General features: G+C 37.9%; 1 protein-coding gene across 10 annotated transcripts in view; it reads left to right on the top strand.

Moving 5' to 3' along the window:
- LOC127518519 (R3H domain-containing protein 1-like) overlaps positions 1 to 21,794 on the top strand; it is a 65,616-nt gene extending 43,822 nt beyond the window's left edge. For 5 of the 10 annotated variants that reach the window (XM_051905303.1, XM_051905305.1, XM_051905302.1 and 2 more), the window contains 11 exons: positions 711 to 809; positions 2,461 to 2,709; positions 2,981 to 3,104; positions 9,134 to 9,285; positions 9,430 to 9,566; positions 11,993 to 12,096; positions 16,765 to 16,931; positions 17,177 to 17,321; positions 17,401 to 17,495; positions 17,764 to 17,835; positions 20,781 to 21,794. In XM_051905303.1, coding sequence (XP_051761263.1) covers positions 711 to 809; positions 2,461 to 2,709; positions 2,981 to 3,104; positions 9,134 to 9,285; positions 9,430 to 9,566; positions 11,993 to 12,096; positions 16,765 to 16,931; positions 17,177 to 17,321; positions 17,401 to 17,495; positions 17,764 to 17,835; positions 20,781 to 20,783 — 1,347 coding nt within the window. In that variant the 3' untranslated portion in view covers positions 20,784 to 21,794. The remainder of the gene's footprint in view (positions 1 to 710; positions 810 to 2,460; positions 2,710 to 2,980; positions 3,105 to 9,133; positions 9,286 to 9,429; positions 9,567 to 11,992; positions 12,097 to 16,764; positions 16,932 to 17,176; positions 17,322 to 17,400; positions 17,496 to 17,763; positions 17,836 to 20,780) is intronic. The other 5 variants (XM_051905310.1, XM_051905306.1, XM_051905311.1 and 2 more) reach the window with 3 other exon arrangements.
- The last annotated feature ends 4,243 nt before the right edge of the window (positions 21,795 to 26,037 follow it).

Genomic DNA, 26,037 nt, shown 5'->3' with positions numbered 1-26,037 from the left:
TGAAAAAAGTAAAAATAAATATACATTAACAAATAAAAAGATTAAAATCAATAGATTACAATACATTTAATATAATTTTTTTTAAATTAATAAATGAATAAAATAAATAAATAGATTATAAAATTGTTATAAAATTTAAATGAAAAATAGGCTAAAATAAAATGTACAAATTTGATTAAAATAAACAAATAATTCATACACAGTATAGTACATTTGTGAAAAAACCTAAGCTAAATATTTTACAAATATTATATTTTAACATATTTATTTTTCACAGTATAAATTGGATTTTTATACATAATTTACAGATGCCTTTATAAATTTTAGGGTTGGTTTTCCTCACATGAGGTTGATCATATATGGGGGTCCATGGCATGTAAAAGATTGAAAACCCTGATGTAAAGAACCTTTTTCCACTATAAAGAGTGGAAAAGTTCTATGGATGTTAAAGGTTCTTCAGAGAATCATCAATGAGTTTATTTTTCAGAGTGAAGGGTTGGAAAATGAATCTGTTTATCAGTGTCATTGACCGACTTTATAAACCATCTGCACTTGTAGAGTTTACCGATGTACGTTATTTGTGCTGTAAACTAACACTGAATGAGTATGTTCTTTCTTGATGCTGTGACTTTTTCCATCCTGTACAGCTGGAACTAAATCCATTTCCTTCCTCTGTGTGTATATTTCCTCTTCCTGTTTGGTGTCTTCAGCCTCTCTGGTCTGTCCAGCCGTCCGCTCTGCCCGTCCAGCACTCCACGGTGTCTTACCCACCGATCCTCACAATGTCTCCTAACCAGCAGCTCACTGTGGTACCTACAGCTCTCTCGCTCTCTTTTTTTAACTTCCTCTCTCTGCCATTCGTTATGTTTGCTCTGCATGTCTGCTGATGTTGAAGAGATCCACTCATGACCGCTTTGTGCATCTCATTTGCATAGTCGTGCATTTCTCAACTTGACTCCGCTATCTTTCGCTCTTCACTGCTGTCAATCCCACAATCCCCTGTTATAATAAACAGCCTGTCATCAGTAGCACATAATAAAGCTGCAGGGTTCAGTATTTTAAGGAACGTGTTCAAACCCATCAGGACTCACTCGGACACGCACGATAACCTCTTTTTCTTGACCTCCCTCAGCCAGTAAACATCCCTTAATGACTAATTAAAAGAGTGGGAGATGCTTTGAATAATTAATGGAGGAGCAGATGCTGGAATTAATATTCTATGAATAGAAAAGCATCTTGTCTCTTCCCATTTCTAATTGGGCACAAAAAGCAAATTCTCACAGGCTGATAGTTACAGTAAGATCATGTCATCTCATCGTACGTACTCTTCATACGCTATTGTACAAACTTTAGTGATGAAGTGCTTTGGCCGTCTAGCTAGTAACATGTCAACAGTTGAACTAACTAGCACACTTGTTTAAAGCAGCTTCACAGTAATAAACAGGAATATAACCAAATCAATGACTATGTTTACATGTGCCCTCATAATGCAGTCATAGTGGGATTTAGGCAATATTGCCTAATAGATTTAGCAAATTGAGGGAACAAATTAGTAAATCTTGCGCACGCTTTAGCAAATCAAGGGAACGAATTAGTAAATCGCGTGCAGGATTTCTAAATCGAGGGAACGAATTAGTAAATCGCGTACATGGTTTAGCAAATCGAGGGAACGAATTAGTAAATCTTGCGCACGCTTTAGCAAATGGAGGGAACGAATTAGTAAATTTTGCGCACGCTTTAGCAAATGGAGGGAACGAATTAGTAAATTTTGTGCACAGTTTAGCAAATGGAGGGAACGAATTAGTAAATCTTGCGCACGCTTTAGCAAATGGAGGGAACGAATTAGTAAATTTTGCGCACAGTTTAGCAAATGGAGGGAACGAATTAGTAAATTTTGCGCACAGTTTAGCAAATGGAGGGAACGAATTAGTAAATCTTGCGCACGCTTTAGCAAATCGAGGGAACGAATTAGTAAATCGTGCGCACACTTTAGCAAATCGAGGGAACGAATTAGTAAATCTTGCGCACACTTTAGCAAATCGAGGGAACGAATTAGTAAATCACGTGCAGGATTTCTAAATCGAGGAAACAAAGTAGTAAATCACGCGCACACTAGCAAATCGATGGAACGAATTTGTAAATCGCGCACACGATTTCTAAATCAAGGAAACAAATTAGTAAATCATGCGCACACGTTTGGCAAATCGAGGGAACAAATTAGTAAATCACATGCACAATTTCTAAATCGAGGAAACATTAGTAAATCGCGCGCATGATTTATTAAACCGAGGGAACTAATTAAATTGTGCGAACAATTTATTAAACCGAGGGAATTTTTTTTCCTACATGTCATTTGCGGGGCTCCGTACATTATAATTCAGTTCAATGTTGGTTCTGTTCAATTCAAAATCTGTCAATGTAGCAAAAATTCATTAGTTATGATACAAAATCTTCTGTCAGCAGGATAATCTGAGCGCCCAGTTCAGTCACATGATGATGGTCCGGCAGGCCTCAGCAGACACCCGTGACACTCACACAGCCGTTTACCCGTCGCCTGTGTCACTCCAGGCCCCTGCGCCTCACCCGCCGCATCAGGCCGGATACATGATGCCCTCGCCAGGACAGAATATGCCTGCACCTTCATTCCCTGCGCCGCACACGGCCACCATCAACCAGCAGCAGCAGCAGCAGAGCTTCATCCAGCAGCAGGTGTGAGACACAATCTGCCTGAATGTGAATCATCAGAGCTGAACGCTCACCAGCATCAACAAATGTCAACACATGTGTTCTGTCCCAATACACACACTTGAGGTCTTTGCATTCGACCACTTGTCTTACACGCCGTATTTACTGTATTCAGCCCAAGTGTGCATGAAGACCGCAAGTGTGGGATGATGGGACACATGATGTCACATGGAGGTGTTTTGTGTGACGCAGCAGATACGTCACTGAAGTTCATGTCATGTCATTCTTGTCACAGATGCCGCCGTGTTACTGTTCACCCAGCCAGTACCCCATGTCTGGACAGCCGTACCGGCCCATGGGCTCAGTGCCGTACAGCGGCCCTCAGAGTCAGATGCCCCCTGCACCTGCGCAGCCGACAGGTAACTACACACATGCAAGAGCTTTAGCAGCCAACACACTATATATTACCGTCCTTTTATTAATTAAACTATTTCCTCCAACCAAACGCTACCTGCAAAGGGCTGTCATGATATCAGACGTTCACTACTCGATTACTGTGGCTGAAGTAGTTCAATATAACAACAAAAAAGGATCGCACTTAGCATTCCAACTAGCATTGAGGTGCAAAATCATTGCCTACTATGTTGGTGTGTCAACCATTATTTGCGATGTTATCATATGTGTAGTATATCATGGTTTATTGTCAATACTGGTAAATTGCAACTTAAAAACTGGTACAAAAGCAGTTTAAATGCAAAGAGTTGTCAAAGCAGATATTGATTTGATTCAGTTAAAAGAAATTTATTGATAAAATCGATTCATTATTTTTTAAAGTTTCACAAGTGCTTTTCCATTGTCAGTAGTGTAGATACATGAAGCACAGCTCACACAGAAGCCAAACCAAGCAGATTTCCATTGCTGAACGCAGCAAATTCACGTGACCAACTTGAACATGAGTTGTGAAACTCCTGATCACGGGGAATTTTCGATTTCGTCAACAATATTTAGGCGGTAATTGTGTCTCCTCACAGTACTGTAATTTTTCAGGTCAGTTTCTCCAAGCATCTTTGAGAAGTTTGCACAGTTATTCTATATATTTTAGTCTCAGTAGTTTCATCATGTGATCCCAGATTAACTCAATGATGGTGATCTCTGATTCTCCTGGTTCATCCAAAAATCTCACTGGATTTGGAAATCTAGAACCGATATCTCCTATTGCCACACTAAAGGCCCTGATACACTTTGAGCAAAATCGAAGAACGAACTGGTGTGACATCAATTCAGACAAAATCAGGCCAAAACGAAATTCATTTCAGGTGTCCGAAACGACTTTTCCAGAAAAGTTCGCTCTGGCTGGTCCGTGGCGATGATGTGATAGGTAGGTGTGGCTCTGAGGCCCCGCCTTCTTTTATGATGGTCAATTTCTTCTGTTTAGTCCGTCAAGGTCAGATGTGAGTAAAAAGCACATTATAGAGCCACTTTATAGTAGAAACTGAACTTGTAATTCTAATTGAAAGAGACACTGACACTGTTTTTCATATTTAATACTGTAAAGCTGCTGCTTTAAAGCAATCTGTTGTATAAAGTCTTCTAAATAAACGTGACTTTACTTGACTGGAGTGCTGAATCGCAGAGCTGGTGATATCCACATCACTATGATCAGATGCTTTCTGAACGGCTGTTTTCTCACCTCTGTCATTTTTGTTTATTTTGTTATCGAAAGAAAAGTGCGCAGCACATATTTACATATTTATCTAAATGTCGCTCTCAGCAGCGTGAACGACGTCGGGATGTTAACGTTAACAGTGTATTTCCAACATCTTTTTGCCACTAAGCGAAGAACGAAAAAGATCTTTGCCGTGAGTATATCGGGCCTTAAAGCAAAAGTCAGAAACAGTCATCTTAAAACAGTTGTTTCTGTCAAGCATCTAATGTGACTTTAGCTCAGGATCGTGTGTGTTGACTGTTATCAGCACAATAACACTCGCTCTCATCCGTCACTGCAACAGTTCACAGGAGGCTGTTTTCCCTTCATTTCTTCGAGCTCATGTTGATTTTAGTTTGTGTTAATAACTGGTCCGCTCGTTGCACTTGTTCTTTATCTACACTCTCTCTGTCTCTCTGTGTTTCACACACACAAAGATTGTTGAAGGAGAACTCGTGGCATTTGGCCCTTTGAACAGACACAAAGAGTTTTGATTTCATCGTATTGTTCACTTCAGTGCTATTCTGCGTCCTGTGTGTGGTGACAGATGTTTTACTGGATGAATTGGAAAAGCTTCCTGCTTAAAACAAAACATCCCTCATGCTTTGAATGTCTGAAAACGGATCCTTTGAGAACCGTGAGAGGAGCTCGTTAGGTTCTGGAGCTTTGCAGTGTTTTCGTGAGCCGACTGTCATCGGTGAGTTCTGTCGGAGCGGCTGAATGCGGGGCCGAGGCACTGTCTGAGACACCCTACGATTCTCACAGTGAACCGGTCTCTTTTCCAGCCCCTCACTCCTCCTCGAACATCGGATCAAGCTGCGTTTGAGTCGTCTTTAATCTTGCGTCTGCAAGGTCACGTGATCGGGTTGACTGCCACACAACATTAAGCCTTCAAATCCGGTGTTGTTTGCATAAAATGTTGAACATGTTTCCCATTTTGGGTCAGCTGCTGGTAATTAATGTTAATTAATGGTCTACGCTACCAATCAAACATTTTGAACCATTTTGAAAGAAGTCTCTTCTGCTCACCAAGGCTGCATTTATTTGTTCAAAAATACAGTAAAAATTGTGAAATTGTGAAAATTATTTCAGTTTCAAATAGCTGTTTTTTATGTGAATATATTGTAAAATGTAATTTATTCCTGTGATCAAAGCTGAATTTTCAGCATCATTAGTGTCGCATGATCCTTCAGAAATCATTCCTCATTATTATCAATGTTGAAAACTGTTGTTTAGCCTCATATTTTTGTGGAAATCGTGATACATCTTTATTTTTAAGGATTCTTTGGTTAATAAAAAGTTCAAAAGAACGGGAAATGTCTTTTGTTCAATTTAATGCATCATTGCTGAATAAAAGTATTTCATTTCTTTTTTTAATCTTAAATTTTGTAAACTTTTGAATGGTAGTGTATCACAGTTTCCAAAAAAATATGAAGCAACATAACTGTTTCTTGAGCAGCAAATCCGCATATTAGAATCATTTCTGAAGGATCATGTGAAATAGTTGTTTTTTTGTTTGTTTTTCAGGAAATTAAATGATAAAATGTTTCAGTGGTCATGTCATAATGCCTGTTTTTATAGCTGCTTCATTTTGATTTTCTGTATTTGTGTATTAAATCAGAAGATTTGTATCAAATGAATGAATACGTGTAAAAACGGCTTCATGGAACCGAAGTCTCAAAACAGAGAGTTCAGACTCTGATTCTGATTGGATGAGACGCATGTGAAGCTGATTTACAAACATCAGATGAATTCTGAATCCTGTTGGGTTTAAAGTCAAGAGGTTTTCTAACATTTGCAGCTCGTCTCTAATGAAAATACAGAACTGTGTATTTCTAGTTGAACATTTCATTTGCATCTGAAAGGAAAATGAGGAATAATGTGTGAAGAGGTTGAGATGAAAATGATTAGAAATCAAACCCTTCAGATGTTCCTGACGCTGCAGCGCTGAGATCTGAGACTGAAAACCGCTGCGTGCAGCAGAATTGCGTGAAAAACATTTTCTCCTCTTCTGTACCTGCTCGCTCAGCCAGAACCCAGAGTGTTTAATATTATATTCCCATCATGCCCTGCTTCTAAGTGGAGGTGAGAGAATAGAGCTAAAAATAGCTCACGTTCACCATCTCCTCGCCGCGGGCCGTCCGTTTCTTTTGTCCCACTTCTGGGCTAAATTGATTGCCGTCCCTTTGGCCAAAAGCCAGCAGAAATTGAAAACGCCCTCCTCCCGCAGGGAGAGTGTGTTTGATAGCGTCACGGAGTTACACGCTCCCCCCAATAACCTTGACACCAATGCAAATTATCCTGCCTTATAATGGGCCGTTTTCTGCTCGCCGTACGTGTAAATTACCATCTTACATGTAGAAGCTTTTAAAGGCATAACGTGGGCAGCTATTATGTAAGCTATTGTCATTTTGGGAGCGCGTGCGCGCGGATAATAAGAGGCAATTTAATGCCGCTGTTTTGGTGAGATCATCAGTGATTTAAAGCGTTTAGATAGTAAGGGTATCATTAGCTAGCTCTGCTTTAATTGACAAGCTTTATGACGACATGAATCTGAATTCAGAGATTTGAGCTCAGTACTGCAGTGAAACAAACATGCATCATGTTCACCAGCTCTACAGTGAGTTTGAGAGCTGATGGCGCATCCAGCTCTGATGATTATCATCCTTGTTGGCAGGCCCTTGTGATCTTTTCTTACTGAATATTTAAGAACAAAGTAAAGAACCTGGGTGTCGTTTTGAGTTTTAAAGGATTAGTTCACTTCAGAATTGAAATTTCTTGATAATTTACTCACCCCCATGTCATCCAAGATGTTTGTGTCTTTCTTTCTTCAGACGAAAAGAAATTATGGTTTTTGAGGAAAACATTCCAACAGTTTGAAGGTCCAAATGTCAGTTTCAGTGCAGCTTCAAAGAGCTCTACACGATCCCAGACGAGGAATAAGTGTCTTATCTAGAGAAACGATCTGTCATTTTCTAAAATAAATAAAAATGATATACTTTTTAACCACAAATGCTTGTCTTGCACTGCTCTGTGATGAGCCACGCATTACTTAATCACGTTGGAAAGGTCACGAAATTCCTTTTCGACTGAAGAAAGAAAGACATAAACATCTTGAATGACATGGGGGTGAGTAAATTATAAGTAAATTTTAATTCTGAAGTGAACTAATCCTTTAAGTCTCATATAAATAGTGACAATTTTTTTTTTAATCAACTGAGAAATATTGCCGGTATTCGTCCTTTTAGCTTTGGATGATGCTAAGAAATTAAATAATTAATGCATTTATATTTTATCATCTTGATTGTTTATCTAAGCTCACGGTTCATACAAGGTGCTTAAAGTGCTTTGAAGTACCTTTTGAAATTTTAAGTCCTGGAAAACCCTTGAAAACAGCCATATTTATGAAAAGTGCTTGAATTATTGAAAGACAATATATATGAAATTAGTGTTTAATTTGATTAATAAAACAATCTTTTCACACAATCAATACTGCAGCTCATCTTGTATAGATATAGAGCCATTTCGCATGGCTATGTGTGTGATTTTGCTCATATAAATATCCAAGTTTATGATACAGCTTTCATTTTTCAGGTCAATCATATATTCATGAGGTAAAAATCAGTTTGTATAAGGAAAGCGATATCTTTTTCATAGTATCTCTTATTGTAGTCCTTGAAAACCAAAAAAGTAGTGCTTAAAGTCTTTGAAAGTCCTGGAATTTCATTTTACAGTATCTGTACGAACCCTGTTGATACAAAACGCAGCAGCCAGAGTGCTAATAAAATAAAGTAGAGAGCATATAGACCATTTAGGAAGCAGACGTCACAGTTACGTCACTGCACTTGCGTGCACATTGTGTTGGCAGAAAAACAGTGGTAACAAGTGGAGGAAAACAGGCGAGATCCACGGAATAAGAGGAAAAAATTTCGCCTTGTGCTGGATGTCAGAATCGGAATGATTAGTCTATTATTAAAGCATGCATTTGATGTAAACAATAGATCTACATATAATATTCATATGCAGTTCATAGGGAGCATAATGTAAGTCCTATAGTTACAGCATGAAATATTTAAACCTGTAACATTTTGCATAGATAACATTTAAACTTATAATATTTTTATCTCACAATTGTGACAATTTTCTTGCAATTGCGAGTTTATATTTCTCAATTTGGACATAATATATCTTTGGATTTGGATATAAACTCACAATTCTGAGGAAAAAAGGCAAAATATCAAGTTTAAGTCTTAAAATTTTAAGTTTAGTCAACTCGAATATCCAAGTTGTAACTTAGTACAACGACAAATTTTAAGTTGAAATATTTTTTTTGTGTAGTTTTTTTTTTCTTTTTTTCTCTCAATTCCGAGTTTATATCTCTCAATTCCGAGAGGTAAAATCAGAATTAAGAGATATAAATATATAACTTGGCATCTTCATTTATTACTGGTTGTTGGTCAAAATATGTTCATAGTTCGTAATTTAATTTATGTTTGTATTTTACCTTGCGAAGAACATCAAGCTGCATTTTATGTATGAAAAGTGCTATACACATAAATAAATAATAATTTGAATAAACAGAGATTGTTTATTGGTCATTGAAAGGATGATTTTGTTTTGTAAGTGGACATTAAATGGTTAATTGGGTATTTCTGCCACTTTTGTTCAGTTTCACTACACGTATATATGCTATTGAAGCGCTTGCATTGTTGCGTTTTCAATTGTTTCTGTACGTTCCTTCAGGTTACCAAACTGTGATGCCAAATCAGCAGCAGAACTACCAGAACGTCATCCAGCCGCCACAGAATCAGACGCTGGTCAGCAGCCAACACAGCAATATGGGAAGTCAGATGCAAGGCATGATGGTCCAGTATCTGTCAATGCCATCTTATCAGGTGAATGCTGCATTCACTCCATCATCACAGAGCTGTTCATTATAACACATTAGTGATTATAGAGCTGTCGCATGATGAGCAGTTTAATTTCTGTCAGTGAAATGTGTTGATGAGAACGTACAGTAAAGACATCTTCTGTGTCAGGTGTCTGTGCCTCAAGGAGCCCCGGCTGTGCCGCAGCAGACGTATCAGCAGCCCGTCGTCAGCCATGCGCCCGTGCCTGCGTCCAGCATTCAGGTCTACTACAGCATCGTACCTCCTCACCAACAGAACGCCGTCAGGTACGGATGTCTTGAACTGATTCAGTTACACTGACAGCTGTATTTATTTGCAAAATGAAAGAGGACTATTTATTTGTTTTCCATAAGCATTGATGCATTCAGATCTCTTCTAGAAACTACAGATTAGGGCTGTATGATTAATCGAAATAAAACGCGTTATGGCTTTATATGGTAAATATGGCTATTTACACTAACTCCGCCTAATTAAACCAGACAAAATTACAATAGAAATCTTGCTGGTAACTGGAGCAGTGGCATGGAGAGTAAGGTCTGTTAGGTTAGCTTTTGACACGACCGAGTTTGAATCCTCCTTTTTTCTGAACTCTTCCTTCTTTCTTTTCCCATCGCATGTCAGCTCGGAGAGGCGTTAATTTTAAATACATATACACTGAATTAATATTTTATAATATGCTACAATACACATAGGTGCAAAAAGTATCTTCTACGTCTGCTATGTTGAGGGCTGGTGGTAAACCGTCACCAAGGCTCGCCCCGATTGGCCTGACGGGGGTGCTACAGCAGTGAAAAATAAGGATTTTTTGGGGGGGGGGGTTTTTTTTGAAAAACCTACTTTTGCAAACTAGTACTAGGTTTTTGGCCTGATGGGAACCAAACCAGTGCAGTGAGATTCTCCAGAGTCGGATTGTCAGTAATTATCAAAGAAAAAAAGAAATTGCGATTCACAGTCGCTAAGGGCCGCCAAAACGTTTGAAGTGGGCGGAGCCACTTTTACTAAAATGACTATAACTTGTGAACGGAATGAGATATTTTCACCAAACTCAGCACACCTGTGTAAAAACGAATTCTGTGGTCGCGTGAAAAAGGACGTGGCAACTGGCCACTTGGTGGTGCTATAACAGCAAAAAAAAACATGAAACAAGCTATAACTACTTCACCGTTAGTCCGATTGACTTGGAAATTGGCATGTAGTGTCTTTGCCAGAGGGGCCACGACTGTCTATGAGGACATTGACGTATCTCAAAAAACATGGCCGCCATTGGCCAATGAAATTTGAGCAGCTATCAGACAAGGTTAACGGAGACCAATCGGAACGAATCTTGCTGGGTCTGTTTGAGTCACGGCCCTAGAGGCCTGTGAGAAATTCAAAAGAAATCGGCCACCGGGGGGTGCCTTCCCGTTTTTCACATTCTTAAAGGTTTGTGTATTGCGCAATTTTTCACACACGCCCACGACATTCGTACCACATGTTAGAACTCCTCTTTCTTAGCAACTTTGCCTCTAGAACCGCCACTGTCCATCGAATCGTTCGTTAAATATTGGAGATTATTTCAAAAATCAACTTTGGAGAACTAGTCCTAGGTTTTTGGCTCAACCGTGATAACTGTTAAAAAGTTTTATAAACCATAAATTTCCTATAGTAAATTGCCTGTATTAGCTGTCTTTTCCATCTATGATCGAGATGGTTACAGGCTTGCTAATTAAAACATTATACCTTTTTGCGCATGTGCTTGAAGACCCTGATATATTGTTTTATGTATATTTGTTACCAAACAAATTTTGTAGGATTTTTGACAGTCAATACCACTAGCAAAATTAGCCAATTGTCTGCATCCCTGTAGCTCAAACAGTAGATCATGGCGCTTGCAACACCAAGGTCACGGGTTTGATTCGCAGGGAATGTGTGGAATGATAAAATGTGCACCAAGTGGCTTTGGATAAAAGCATCTGTTCAATGCTTAAATGTCAATGTTAATAGGAGCTGTGAGCGTTTCAGTGACGTTCAGGGCTGGAGAGTAAAAAAATAAAACATTTATGTGTGCTAATCAGAAACAGATCTGGAGCGTGTCATAATTACAATAAAAGCACAGAAAACGTATGATCTGCCTGTGTAAAACAGACAGCTGTTGTAAAAATCTGGTGAATTCAGTAACGATTTTAAATGTGTCCGTTGATGAATTTTCTTCAGAATAATATATTCAGACTCATTTAATCTGCTACAAACAGAGATGAAACCAGAAATGAAAAGGCTTTCAGTCTGGTGTAAAATGGGTGTGCAGAGCTGTAAGGAAGAGGTCGCTCGCTCGCTTTCGTCGTCTCTTGGGACCTTGACTTTAGTAGGCCACGTTCAAGATGATTTATAAGTCCAGAAATGCAGCTGGTCTTAATATAACGCGGCGTGTCCCGTGAGGAGAGCGATCTCGCCGCAGCACATCCTTCATGTGAAGCGGCTCACAGATGGGCGAACGGCTCCTCGCAGCTGCGTCACACGGCTCATGTCCTTATTAAACCGCTAGAGACGATCCAGCGCTGCGAATACTGATGATCTGCTCATTGGCTGTGTTGAGCTGGCGCTCTTCTCTCCTACACCTGTACATTGATCAGGTGTCACACTGATCAGAGCTGAATGTGGGTGACGTGGTTTTGGCATCGTAAGCGAAAGTGTTTGCTTGTGTTTGTCTCCGCAGCTCCTCCATGGGGTTCTTGCCTCCTCCAGGAGCAGAGCAGATGCCGTTCCACCGCACCTCGCCTCCCTGCAGCTCGCAACAGATTCCCGCCCAGCAGTGCTCAGGTACGGACCCCGTGGTGACCCATAAGGCTGTTCGTCCTCTTCCTCTTTGCACTAGATTCAGACAATGATGTTTGAAACCACAGTTATAATACTTATCTATTCATTGTTACACCTTTAGAAAGTATAAAGCATTAAAGCACGTGACGAACAACCAATTTAAGATGTAACAAGGAATCTGCAAATATTATACTGCATTTTAACATTGGTTACAATTATTTATGCAAAGATATAATGCATTATATTACCGTAAAATTAAATAGTGCATCAGCTGGTTTGTTTTTTGCCAATTTCACGTTCTAGCTACACTTGGATAGCTATCATACAAAGTCAATCATTTATTGATTTAACTTGCTCATTTGTTCATTAATTTTCACTAAAATCCATTTAAATATTTATCAGGCACAGAGAAATCCCACTCTAAAATCCTAAAGGATTTTTATTATAATTTGGAAACTACCTTAAATGATTCTTGTGTGGATTATTATGAAAGGATTTCAACAAAACGCAAGAAATACTAGATGGTTTTTGGTCACACTTTACAATAAAGCTCCATTAGTTAACATGAACTAACAATGAACAGTACTTCTATAGCATTTATTAATCTTAGTTCATGTTAATTTCAACATTTACTAATGCATTATTGTATTGCTTATTGTTAGTTAATGTGTTAACTAATGTTACTAACGTATTAACGTACTGCTGGGACATTTTTTACCATAAAGAAAACAACCAATACAATTCTATTTTGTATATTGTGAAATTGTGAAATATTTTTAGTTTAAAATAATGGTTTTCTATTTTAATATACTTTTAAAATATAATTTAATTCTGTGATGCAAATCTGAATTGTCAGCATCATTACTCCAGTCTTCAGTGTCACATGATCCTTCAGAAATCATTCTAATATGCTGATTTATTATCAATGTTGGAAACAGTTGTGCTGCTTAATATTATTTTAGAACCTCTGATAATTTTTCAGGATTTATTGATGAATAAAAAGTTAAAAAGAACAGCATTTATTCAAAATAAAAGTCTTTACTATCACTTTTTATCAATTTAACACATCCTTGCTGAATAAAAGTATTAATTTATTTAAAAAAAAAAAAAAGAAAGAAAAAAATTAGACTTTTGAACGGTAGTGTATATTGTTACAAAAGATTTATATTTTAAATAAATGCTGTTCTTTTTTAACTTTTTATTCATCAAAGAATCCTGAAAAAAGTACCACAGGTTATAAAAAATAATATTAAGCAGCACAACTGTTTCCAACATTCATAATAAATCATCATATTAGAATGATTTCTGAAGGATCATGTGACTGAAGACTGGAGTAATGATGCTGAAAATTCAGCTTCGCATCACAGAAATAAATTATATTTTAATGTATATTAAAATGGAAAATCATTATTTTAAATTGTAATAATATTTCACAATATTACTGGTTTTTTTCTGTATTTTTAAATAAATAAATGTAGGCTTAAAAAGCATAAAGAGACTTCTTTCAAATACATTAAAAATAGTAATGTTTCCAAACTTTTGACTGGTACTGTATATTTAACTGATATTCAACTGTTCAATTTAATGGTCATCAAACCTCAGTAAACACTGCAGATGTCATGATGACCGCTTGTTTGTTGTGTGACGTTACTCGATCTAACCGTTCATACTCAGTTCTTTTAAAGCCCCTTTTCACAAGATGTAATATAAGTCTCTGGTGTCTCCAGAATGTGTCTGTGAAGTTTCAGCTCAAAATACCCCACAGATCATTTATTATAGCTTGTCAAATTTGCCCCTATTTGGGTGTGAGCAAAAACACACCGTTTTTGTGTGTGCAAATGCAAATGAGCCGCTGCTCCCGGCCCCCTTTCCAGAAGAGGGCGGAGCTTTAACAGCTCGTGCTTCGGTTGCTCAACAACAACAAAGCTGGAGAATCTCACGCAGCCAAAATGAGGATTGTCGGTAACGGTGTTCAGCCTTACATTGTTCAAACCGGAGTCGACACTGATGGAGAGACTCAGGAAGAAGTTACAACTTTTAGACATTTCTGAATGGTTAGTGGATAAATTTATGTAGTTGCTGTGGAGTTGATTCAACTCATCGACTAGCATGTGCCGTCATGTTAATGTCAAGTCGTAAACTTTGCAGATGTTGTTTATGCTCTAACAGCAACATTACACACTAAAGTATAAAAAAATGAAATCATAATCAACCACCCCTTTAAAAGAAAGCATTTATGCTGCCATTTAAATAGTGCTAGTTCTGACATTAGTTTCTCAGATCCACATTATTCCTCTTTGTCTTTTGGCCTCCTTGATTCTCAGCACTGATCGCAGCACAATACAGTCAGACTCGTCCTTTCTTCAGACCCTGGAATTAAATTGTGTGTCTCCACAAAGGATGTCTGTAGAACACGAGCGAGCAGAACGGCTTATAATTCAGAGACGCCCATATGCAGCTCATTGTCGTGACCTTCAGCCTCGTGTCGTTTCCTGCGAGGCATAAAGGTGCTAATTGAAATGACACTCTCTGCTCCCAACAATCCCATTATTGAATAGATATGGGCTGGTAATTAAAAAGTAATTCCTGTGCTGCTTTGTTCGCGGTTATGGCTATCTTAAAGAAGGCCTTCACGGCTGCTATAATTCTCATTTCCAGTTGATGTGTCCTCCATTAATGTGAATGGCTTCTCGCGGCGAGCCGCTCTGATCGCTCTGTGGCGTCTCTCCATCGCTCGTCTTTAATAACTAATTAAAAGAGGAGGCTAGAAGGGCTCCTCAAATGCTCAAATTAGATTCTCTTCCCCTTCACAAGCGTCTTGTGGTTTAATTTGATTAAGCAGTAAAAGAAAGAACGTCCTTTTAAACCTGTTGTGGCTCTTCTGCAGTGTGTTGAATGGCTCTTGATTCAGTGTTGACACAATGAGACGTCTGGATATCTATTTCTTTTCCAATGCAGTATTTTGACTTATTGTGCCGCTGTTGTAACCATTTAATCAGAATTTTCTTAGTGAAATTACATCTGCATATAAAATATATCACCTACTTTTCACATTTCCAGGGTTCTTTCCGAGCAGAAGTCGTCATAAGCTGCATTTCCGTTGTCCTTCAAATTGCAAATACGCCCAATGGAAACACGTCAATTTCGCAAAAACTCCCATATAGATCGCACACATGTAAGTTTTCAGGCGTTACACTTTCTTCGTAAGTTGAATACGGAAGGTGTAGGACGTAGCGTAAGCGTTTTGAACTGCGAGCGTTTTGCATTTTCTTCGTAAGTTGAATACGGAAGGCGTAGAACATAGCGTAAGTGTTTTGAACTGCGAGAGGCGTTACACTTTCTTTGTAAGTTGAATACGGAAGCCGTAGGACGTAGCGCAAGCGTTTTGAACTGCGAGAGTTTTACACTTTCTTTGTAAGTTGAATACGGAAGGCGTAGGACATAGCGTAAGCATTTTGAACTGTGAGGGTTTTACATTTTCTTCGTAAGTTAAATACGGAAGCCGTAGGACGTAGCGCAAGCGTTTTGAACTGCGAGAGTTTTACATTTTCTTCGTAAGTTAAATACAGAAGGGGTAGGACGTAGCGTAAGCGTTTTGAACTGCGAGAGGCATTATGCTATCTTCGTAAGTTGAATACGGAAGGCGTAGAACAAGGCGTTACGCTTTCTTTGTAAGTTGAATACGGAAGGTGTAGGACATAGCGTAAGTGTTTTGAACTGTGAGGGTTTTACATTTTCTTCGTAAGTTAAATACGGAAGGCGTAGGACGTAGCGTAAGCGTTTTGAACTGCGAGAGGCGTTACACTTTCTTCGTAAGTCGTAAGTATGCGCGTTTCGAGTGAATAGCTAGTGTAATCGATCTAATCTAACAGTGAATTTAGCTGACGGAAAAAAATTGTTTTAATTGCATAACATGAGTTAACGGAAACACTGTCATTTCACAATATTTTTTTATCGACATTTAGAAAATATCGCAAAAGTTTTGTGCAAATCTGTAATGGAAACTTGGCTATAGTTTGGTAAAGCCACGGTCACACTTTGAACGTTGAACGTGCGAAGTTTCATCGGATGCTGCAACGGTCGTGATTTGATGTCACAGACTACAGCATCTTTTTTTATAAAGTGAATTCAATATATAACTTTTAGTAATACATTCAAAATGCAAAAATATACATCCTACTCGATTTTACTGCAAAAATATAATTATTTTAATTCAGCCAAGAGGTCATGCCGTGACGAATCGATCTTCTACTGGTCGCATGTCTTCACGTGATGCAAATTCGCAGGTCAGAGTTCAACAAACTTGAACTTTGGAACGCAGCAAAATGCAAAACTTTTTGTTTGAGCTTGCGTTTCCGGTCTGACACATTCCCATGCGTATGAATGGAAGTGAACGGAAACTACAACCATTTACTCCAATAGCAAAAAAAAACCCTACGTTATGAGGACAAATTGTCCCCACAAATATCTGAAATCCTTGACGTTTTTTGGTCCCCATGAGGAAAACAGCTTATAAATCACACTGTGATGTTTTTTGAAAATGTAAAAATGCAGAAAGTTTTCTGTGATGGGTAGATTTATGATTAGAGGATAGAATATACAGTTTGTACAGTATAAAAATCATTATGTCTCCTCATAAAACATGAAAACCCAATGTGTGTGTATTGACAGGTGCTCCGCCCCCATCAGGTGGTATGGTGATGATGCACCTGGCGTTACCTGCGTCGCAGCAGCTTCAGTCGCATTCACCCCCGCAGTGGAAACACAACAAATACTACAGCTCTGAGCACACGCGCACACAGAAGCCCAGCGAGATCTGCTGTCTGGACACGTCACGAGTAAGTCATGTCATTTGTCATTTGTTTATTTTGTGTTCAAAACGGATCCATGTGCAGATTTGACAACAACAAACTCACTTTAATGCACATCAATATGCTCTTGTGTAAAGTTTAACGGTTAATGAGTTCATAAAATGTAGTTGTTTAGTGGGAGCTTGTAAAACACATCTTTGTTGATGTTAGATGTGATTCTGTCATGTGATGAATGCCGCATCATTTAGATGTTTAACTTTCTTTGTGCGCAGAGCAGTCCACAGATCGGCAGCCCGTCCATCTCGCCGGCCCAATCGCCCACACCTGCACACCTCACTACTGTAAAGAACATCCGTCCCAGCCTCAACACTGTTCCCATCATGCCTCACTTCTCTAGATCCTTCGTTTCAGGACAAGGTGAGTCCTCTTGTTCTGTATGGTGTTTATTAAAGTGCTGAAGTCGTCGTGAGGCTCATTAGGTGTGTTGTTGTGTCAGGTGACGTTCGCTATCCTCTGCTGGGCCAGACGCTCCAGTACAGCCCTCAGATTCGCCCTCCCTTACTTCAGGCTCCGCCCATGGTGTCCAGTCAGGTCAGCCCACCAATCACATTTCAGATCACATTAACATGTACTTAACAAGCTTTACAGTGAATCCTGATTAGTCACTTTTTTGCAATTCACAAAAATTGGCAGCTATGAATTTTTCTTGTAAAAAAAAAAAAGAATTATCTCCTCAACACTCAACTCTATTTGTGACCAGAATATGTGCAAATAAAATAAAAGCACTGAAAATTCAGCCTGAGATTGTGACAGAAAGTGTGCGGTTGTTAAATAAATTTGTTTTTCATCTTCTGTTTAGGCTCCTGTAGGGATTCGACACGCTGGTCGAGGCAGGAAGCCACACAGGAAAGTGGTTTCTACAGATCTCAGTGTAGGTGACCCTGCAAGTTCGATTAATCCATCAAAATATGAGGAAAATATAATATATATATATATATATATATATATATATATATATATATATTATTTTTATTTATTTTTTTTTTAAATATGATGAAAGAACAAAACACTAAACTTGGTTATTTGGCTATTTATTTGACAAAATGATTTAACAAAAAAAGGGAAACTCAGGGTTTTTGGCGCAGTTTGAAAAAGTATGAAAAAATAATTGTTTCAAGACTATTTCCCCTATTCAGTTTTCTGAAATATAAATTTCTAAAAAATAAATCTATCATACAATCAGAGTGATTTCATGGCAAAAGTTTAGTGATCGTTTAGTGAACACGACTTAATGGAATAAACCAGCTACACATTACAGTGTCAAACTGACGTGTCAGAGGTGTAAATAGGGCTGCAACAAATGATTATTTTGATAATCTGATTATTATAGAATGATTAATCGACTAATCACTGATTATTTCACTGATTAATCAGTATGTTTGGTTGATTATTACATTACAGTTTCGCTACAGCGCCCCACTGGTCAAACCGCAGTATTGCAGGCCCTAAAAACAAAAAATAGGTTACTGTATGAGATCACACAACTATTCGACAACAAAAACATTTGTCGACAATTTTTTCAGCCTTAGCTATAAAGCGTTTTAGGTTTCTTCTCATCATGTAAGCACACGTTATCACTTTGAGAAAACCAATGGTAAAATTCCTGAGAAAAAAATTAATTGAATAAATAATTATATGTGTGTATATATATATATATATATATATATATATATATATATATATATATATATATGAAGAGTTTGGTTCCAAAATGAGATAAACGCCATTTTCAAAAATGAGTTTCTGCCAAAATCAGTATTGTATCTGGTCGGTATTGAAAAGTCATTTATTAATTTTGCGCAAAATACGATATCCGTCGTGTTATTCTGTCATGTTTTCTCCCTTTCTTTCCAAAACGCGACAAACGCCAGTCTCCCTTCTCTGCAGAACGCGATATATCCGCTCAACCAATCACAGCGCACCATTCCACGCACTGTAAACAGTAATGGCGGCGCTCTGAATACACCCGGCATCCTAGTTTTATTTATCTACTTTGTACTTTGTGATCAACAAAAACAGAAAAATGAATAATTTTGACGGCATTGATGAACCTGTGGTGGTTTCTGCGGTGAGGAAGAAACACAAGTCATCGAAATGTAATCATTTACGTGAGGAAATTAAGAAGATGAGGCACTCGGTCAAGCTGTTGCTTGTTCCACGACAGCATCAAACTTCTGTCACGGTCCCCAAAACTGAATCATGGACAGTTTTTAAAAGCCGTTTTTAATACCAATGTACTCTGTAAATGTGTTTATTTTAATCGTGCGGTGGCGCCAGATATTCTTTAATCGGTGATGACAAACAGAGACATAATTAATTTATAACATTAACAAGATGACTCGTTGAATTCATTTTGGGAGCAACGACTGAATGCATTTTTAGTCAAATGCCTGCATATAAGATTAGTACTGACATGTTCAGAGGCTGTCATACATGTGAATCAACTTACTTTGTTGTGTATTTTCAATAAGAAAAATAACTTTTATATTGATGGATTAATTGCATTTTGAAAAAAAAAAAAAAAAAGTGTCATGGATTTATTGCATTTTGGGGGGGAAATAATCCGTTTTTATAATAAACCTTTTAAAATCAAAATGTAAATTTAAATTTTTAATGTTTCTATAATCAAAAGATGCTATGTGAAAGTTTGAAACAGAAAATAGTGGTTTTCATCTTGCCACTTTCTTGGTAAAGAAAACACATTTTTACTCAAATTAATCAAAATGGAGTTATAGCGTTTTGGAACCAAACTCTTCATACATATATATAATATTAGTGCTGTCAATTGAGTAATTAATCACACATTTTTTCTGTAAATAATTTTACAGTTACTCTCCAAATTAATGTAGAAACAACTCAAAGACAGTATATTATAAATATTTGTTTAATGTCATCTTTTTATGAATGAAGGCCAGTATCACTGATATTAATACTGCTACTGATGTCTCTATGAAACATTAATTATAGACATTCAACATTACATTTCAACATTTGTTAGGCTTTAAAAAAAAAAAAACTTTTAATTTAAGTGAACTTAAAACAATCTTCACATAAACCCATTATAATGTCATATTTACCTGTCTAACAGGTAGGAAATATACAGAAGTTGCATAAATTATAAATTAAATATAGATTAATCCTTATTAAAGCTACAATTTTCTGTTATCTTTGTTCTTTGATGAACATCAATGACAGACATCATCACAGCAGCTAGTTTATGAGTCACTTTAAGAGCTGCCGCTGCCGAACATGACGCGCATCTCATTTTCTCACAACTCTTTAAGTTCATTTAAGACGTTATTTAACTCGTTTAAGACTCTCTTATGAGAATACTCGACAAAACCGCCATTTTGTCAGAATTCTGTTATTGTTTGTGGTGCGCGTCTTTCTGTGCACACGACTCGTGTGTGTGTCACATGACATGACATTCACAGACAGCGCGTTCTCGTTTGTCTTTTGGCTCTTGAATGGTTTAAAAGCATTTGTGTGAATAAGAACGTGATCATATAATGTGCCGCTAGCCAAATTATGACGGAAAAAATGGATGCTGCGTTAATTGCGTTAAATATTTTAACGTGTAAAACTGAAAAAATTAATCACATGCATTAACGCGCTAATTTAGACAGCACCCTGTGGCCATTAAAACACTCCTATTAGTCGGCTGCTACTTTTTTACCTTCAGCATTTTGCTTGTGTTGACGTTGTTGCACAAATGTGACCACAGGACTGTATTTGACACAAAGTAGCGTCTTCAGTATGTGTATTGAGTTTGTTATGAGAGTCAGTGTGTTTTTTGACGGTCTGTGTCTCCTCCAGTGATCGTCCGTGTGCCGCGGGCATCAGTCGTACGGAGGCCTGTGCAGGACAGGAGCTTCAGGATTTCTCTCGCCAAATCTCCCTCCTCCAGCGCTGACCCCGCGGCCTCCTAAACAGTCCTGCTCGCACACGCCGCACAGGACCTACAGCTCTCCCGCTTCAGACTCCCAATGACGCCGTCACCCTTCCACATGAGGGCGCTCTGACTGACTGACAAACAGCCGGCGGGAGTTTGAGCTCTAGCCATTTGAAAAAGAAAACAATCCGAACTGAAAGTGTTCTGCTCTCTCATTGGACAGTTGACTGGAACATATCAAAATGCAGCCGGAACTGTGTTGTTCTTTATTTTTTTATCTGCATTTATTGGTTTGTTTGTTTTTTATTTGAATATTCTAGTATTAAAACACGTCAGATGGACTTTTTTGGTTTGATTTTTAGTCGTTCACATTTGTATTTCTTCACCAGCCATCGGCTCTCAGTGTGACGCGTTCACACGGGGGTGTCGTGGTGTGCCTTCAGTCAGACGAACAAAGACGAACGAGCCTCGCCGTCTCATGTCAAACACCCTGCTTTTGTGTAAATAATTTATGAAGTAGCTGTATAATTCAGTTTCCTCTGAATTGTGGGAATAGACGCCAGTAAGAGCGACAGCATTTTTTTTGTTATTGTTTATTTCCCTTTGTTTTTTAATTTAAGACATTTAAAACCAATCATACGGCATCTCAGCAGATCACATTTTTAATAAGTTGAACGGTTGTGTTTCTTGTTTTCACACGCGTCATGTCAATTCTGGGTCTTTTAATATATTCTTACCGGGGAAAAATAAAAAGAGAAAAACGACAAAAAGTTGCACATTTATACAAACTCAGTATATATACAGAAAAATCTATTTTTTTCTTATGAAAATACGTGTGGAAGTCTGAAAGGCTGTTTAATGTTTACTGGTGCAAGTCCATTTTTATTTCAGTTTTGAGAACCAATAAATGTTTACACCAAATGATCTACTTTATCAAACACTGACGTCCTTTGCCATGAATCAGTTTGTCGTTTATATATATGTATAAATGCTCCGGCGTTGGCTCTTTGTCATTTATCACGATTTATTTTTCAGTAAGGAGCCGATGGTTCGAGGCATCTCAGCCGATGGACGGCGTCGTTCATCTCAATTCTGCTTTTATTGGGTCATTTGTCTGCTACATTAACCTGCCGCTCACCTCATCTGTCCAACCGCCCCACAGTTCATCTAGATCTTTCTCTGTATTTTCCTCCTCCAATAACGTCAAAGTAATTTGGCAAAAGAAAAATCCCCCACCTGCCGGTGTTCTTATTGAGCCTGAGGGAGTTGGAGGAGCTGGAATCCATAATGGATGGCTTTATCTTCTGCGCTGCCTTCATATGAACAACCCTCTTTTCTGTCCGGTAAGGGTGTGCCAATTGGCTCTGTGCCGGCGAGATTATTAACGTGTAATTAAATCAACATCTGGAGAGCTCAGCCGTGTGAGAGGCGCTGAGGACGAGGCCTTCTCATAAAGGCACAATCTCTGTCGGCTTTGAGCTTCTGTTTATTCAGCAGTAATTGATGTTTTTATCAGAAAGCCTCCAGTTTCCTCATGGCATGATGGAATGTTCCACCACCCGGTCCTCTTCCATTTCACTGCTGGGAAAGTGTGCAATGCAGTATTTTTATTTAAAAACAATGAAGTTAGAGTAAAATTTGTGTTTCATAAATACATGGCTAAAGGACACTGAAAAAATCTGACCAGATAATGGACCCTTTTAACATACTGTAATGATTAACGTGTATTTTTAAACTATACTTTGTCTTACATTACCTTGGCATTGAATTACAAAGAACTAGGTCACGCTGCTGTGTTTCTAATACAACGGCTGAGGGGGTGATGGATATTTTTTCCTCTTTAGAAAGTCATAGAAATGCTTTTTTTCTTTTGCTATTGAGCAAAAATGATGTTTGCTGTCATCTCCCTTTGAACACTATAGACATTTACCCAACTATGACGACTTCCGAGAGTGTCAGAAATGTGAAAACGGTCCGTGATACGCAAAACTGGAATTTACATAGTCTGAGGATGAATTGGAAATTTGTTAGGATCTAATGCATTAACTGCAGACATGATGCATGTATTCTGAGTAAAAAAAAAATACTTCCAAGCAACATTTAAATCACTAATATTTCATAGTAGTTTGTCCAGACAGATAATTCTTGAAAGGCAGATCAGTTAACATATAGAAAACTCCAGGTATTGTGGAACTCACTGCACATTAAAACACACATGCCAAGTTCTGTCCTGAAACTCTAGATGGCGCAGGCTGATGGGTTCTTAATGCAAACTGATGATATTCTCAGTGTTAACTACTTGGCACAAGTTGATTGGTTGATAATATTTGTGCAGCAGCAGCATGTCAGCATATATATTGGCAGTAGCAAGTTCCTGTACTTGCTCTGCAGCAGCAATAATCAGCATCAGCAATAATCTACAACAACAGCAATAATCTGCAGCAGCAATAATCTACAACATCAATAATAAACAGCAGCAATAATCATCAGCAGCAGCAATAACCTACAGCAGCAGCAATAATCAAAAGCAGCAGCTGCAATAATCTACAGCAATAATCTACAACAACAGCAATAATCAGCATCAGCAATAATCTACAGCAGCAATAATTTACAACAACAGCAATAATCAACAGCAGCAGCAGCAATATACAGCAGCAGCAATAATCAGCATCAGCAATAATCTACAGCAGCAGCAATAATCAGCATCAACAATAACCTACAACAGCAATAATCAACAGCAGCAGCAGCAATAATCTACAACAGCAGCAATAATCTGCAGCAGCAATAATCTACAACATCAATAATAAACAGCAGCAATAATCATCAGCAGCAGCAATAATCAAAAGCAGCAGCTGCAATAATCTACAGCAATAATCTACAACAGCAGCAATAATCTGCAGCAGCAATAATCTACAACAGCAATAAACATCAGCAGCAGCAGCAATAATCTACAATAACAGCAATAATCTACAACAGCAATAATCATTATCAGCAGCTATAATCAAAAGCAGCAGCAGCAGCAATCTACAACAACAGCAATAATCTAACAGCAATAATAAACAGCAGCAGCATCAATGATCTACAATAACAGCAATAATCTACAACAGCAATAATCATAAGCAGCAGCAGCAATTCAGCAGCAGATCTATTCTGCCAAAACCAAATACGTTAACCTTGTCGTATCCATTACCATGCTAAAAATCTTCTGAGAGTGTCATGATTGAACTGAGTTTTAATCTCACCACAAGTGTGTTTAGAGCTGAATGCTAATAGTGATTTCAGTCAGCAGATGTGCTTCAGATTCATTCATTTAGCAGATGCTTTTATCCAAAAGTCACTGATCTGCCACTGTAAACTGAAGGTGAAGTCTGTACATGTTTGTGCTTTTCCAGTGTTTCAATCAGCTGATTTCTGATCTGGTATTAATGTCTGTCCAGGGTCATCCGGTGTAAACAGGCCGAATGTGCTTTCAAGGACATGGGATAAATCAAAGGATAAGTCATTTGAAATTCCAGTCAATAGAGGTCCTGAAAACAACAACCTGTTTTTTGTTTTTTTGTTTGTTTTTTTACGGCCCAGCATATAAGCTAGTAAAAGCAACATAAAACAGATTAATGATGTTATGATCACCAATTGGGACATATAGAATATACAGGTAAGTTGATGTGTTGGTAAGAACATCTGTCTCAGGAGGTGAGAATGGTTCACACCTGGACTGTTTGTGATCAAACACTTGGTTGAAATCACCTCCTATTGAGGACACAGCCATTTGGTGTCCAAAACCATAGTGGACATTATCAAGTTCAATACCATAATGCACCTCAATATAACGTAATGATTACAATATAAGGATGATATTTGATAGTTTTCATCCGAATGACATACCTCTCACTCGTTTTCATCCACCCATTCAGTTGACTATATAGTATTAATGTAGGGAATAGTGAATGAGGGGTGAATTCGGATACAGCCCAGGTCTCATCGGGACACGACTGAGTGGATGAGTGTTGGTGTGCAGCGCCATCTAGTGTCGCCGTCAGGAATGACAGAACAGTGGTCGAACTCCTTCACACAACTCGATTCTGCATATAAAGTCACCATGAAGTCAATTTTTATTTCCATTTATATGAAATACTGCAATATTCCATGATAAATAAGAATTGTCAGTTCTGATTTAATGGTGAATGAGTACAACAAACAGTAGATCGGTAAAGAAAAGTGTGAAATTTGAGGCTCCATGCAGTTTTGTCTTTTTTTTAATATTTCACCTTTCTAAATTCAATGCTATTATAGCGCTTCAACAATTTTCAAAGCAGCTGCGCAGTAATAAACCGGAACGATGCGAACTTCATCAAATATGACTATTAGACTAATTCAAATTCTGCAGTAAAGCTGCTCAAAACAGACAGCATTGTTGATTTAATTCAAAGTTTATCAATTATGATGGAATTGTGACAGTGTCACTTCTTCCACATATGCTATTTTCATAACTTTAAACGATATAATTTCGTGAGGTAAAAGTGCATGTTCGCGCGCTGCTCTTGTTTAACGGTTTTTGTAAGATTCGCCGCCAGGGTTGCCAGGTCCTCAAAACAAAACTAGCCCAAAAGTAACCCAATGACCATATCTCAAATATCAAAACTCAAAATATGCCATTCCCATACCTAAAATAGCCTACATATTTAAAAAAAGTAACTGTTATACAGTTTTAGTGATCACAAAACTTAACATCAAGCACAGTTTTATCAATATAAAATATTTCAATACAAGCATTTCAGTCAAATATAATTTATGCAAGGCCTTTGTCAAACTTTAAACCCAAGGCAAACGTTTAAAAGTAGCTTAATTCCGCTGGAAAACTGTGGACATGGCAACCCTGTATGTAAATATAGGCTATTGGGTAAGCTATATTATTTCTAAGCTTTTCTTTTTTAATTAATGGTCATAAATAAAGTTCCACAAACGTTAATACGACGTGCTCGTTCATGTTTCAAAACGTAAACCTTTATTTGACCAAAATAAAGCTAGGAAAATACATTAAATTTTACTTTGACTGAGTACAACTTGGAAATACTTTTCCGCCACGGAATATAATATAATATAATATAATATGAAGTACGTTATCTCACAATTCTGACTTTTTCCTCACAATTGAGAGTGAATCCACTGATCTATATAAAT

The sequence above is a fragment of the Ctenopharyngodon idella genome, chromosome 9, assembly GCF_019924925.1.
Source record: "Ctenopharyngodon idella isolate HZGC_01 chromosome 9, HZGC01, whole genome shotgun sequence".
Lineage (NCBI taxonomy): Eukaryota > Metazoa > Chordata > Actinopteri > Cypriniformes > Xenocyprididae > Ctenopharyngodon > Ctenopharyngodon idella.
This window is presented reverse-complemented; position numbering and strand designations above follow the sequence as displayed.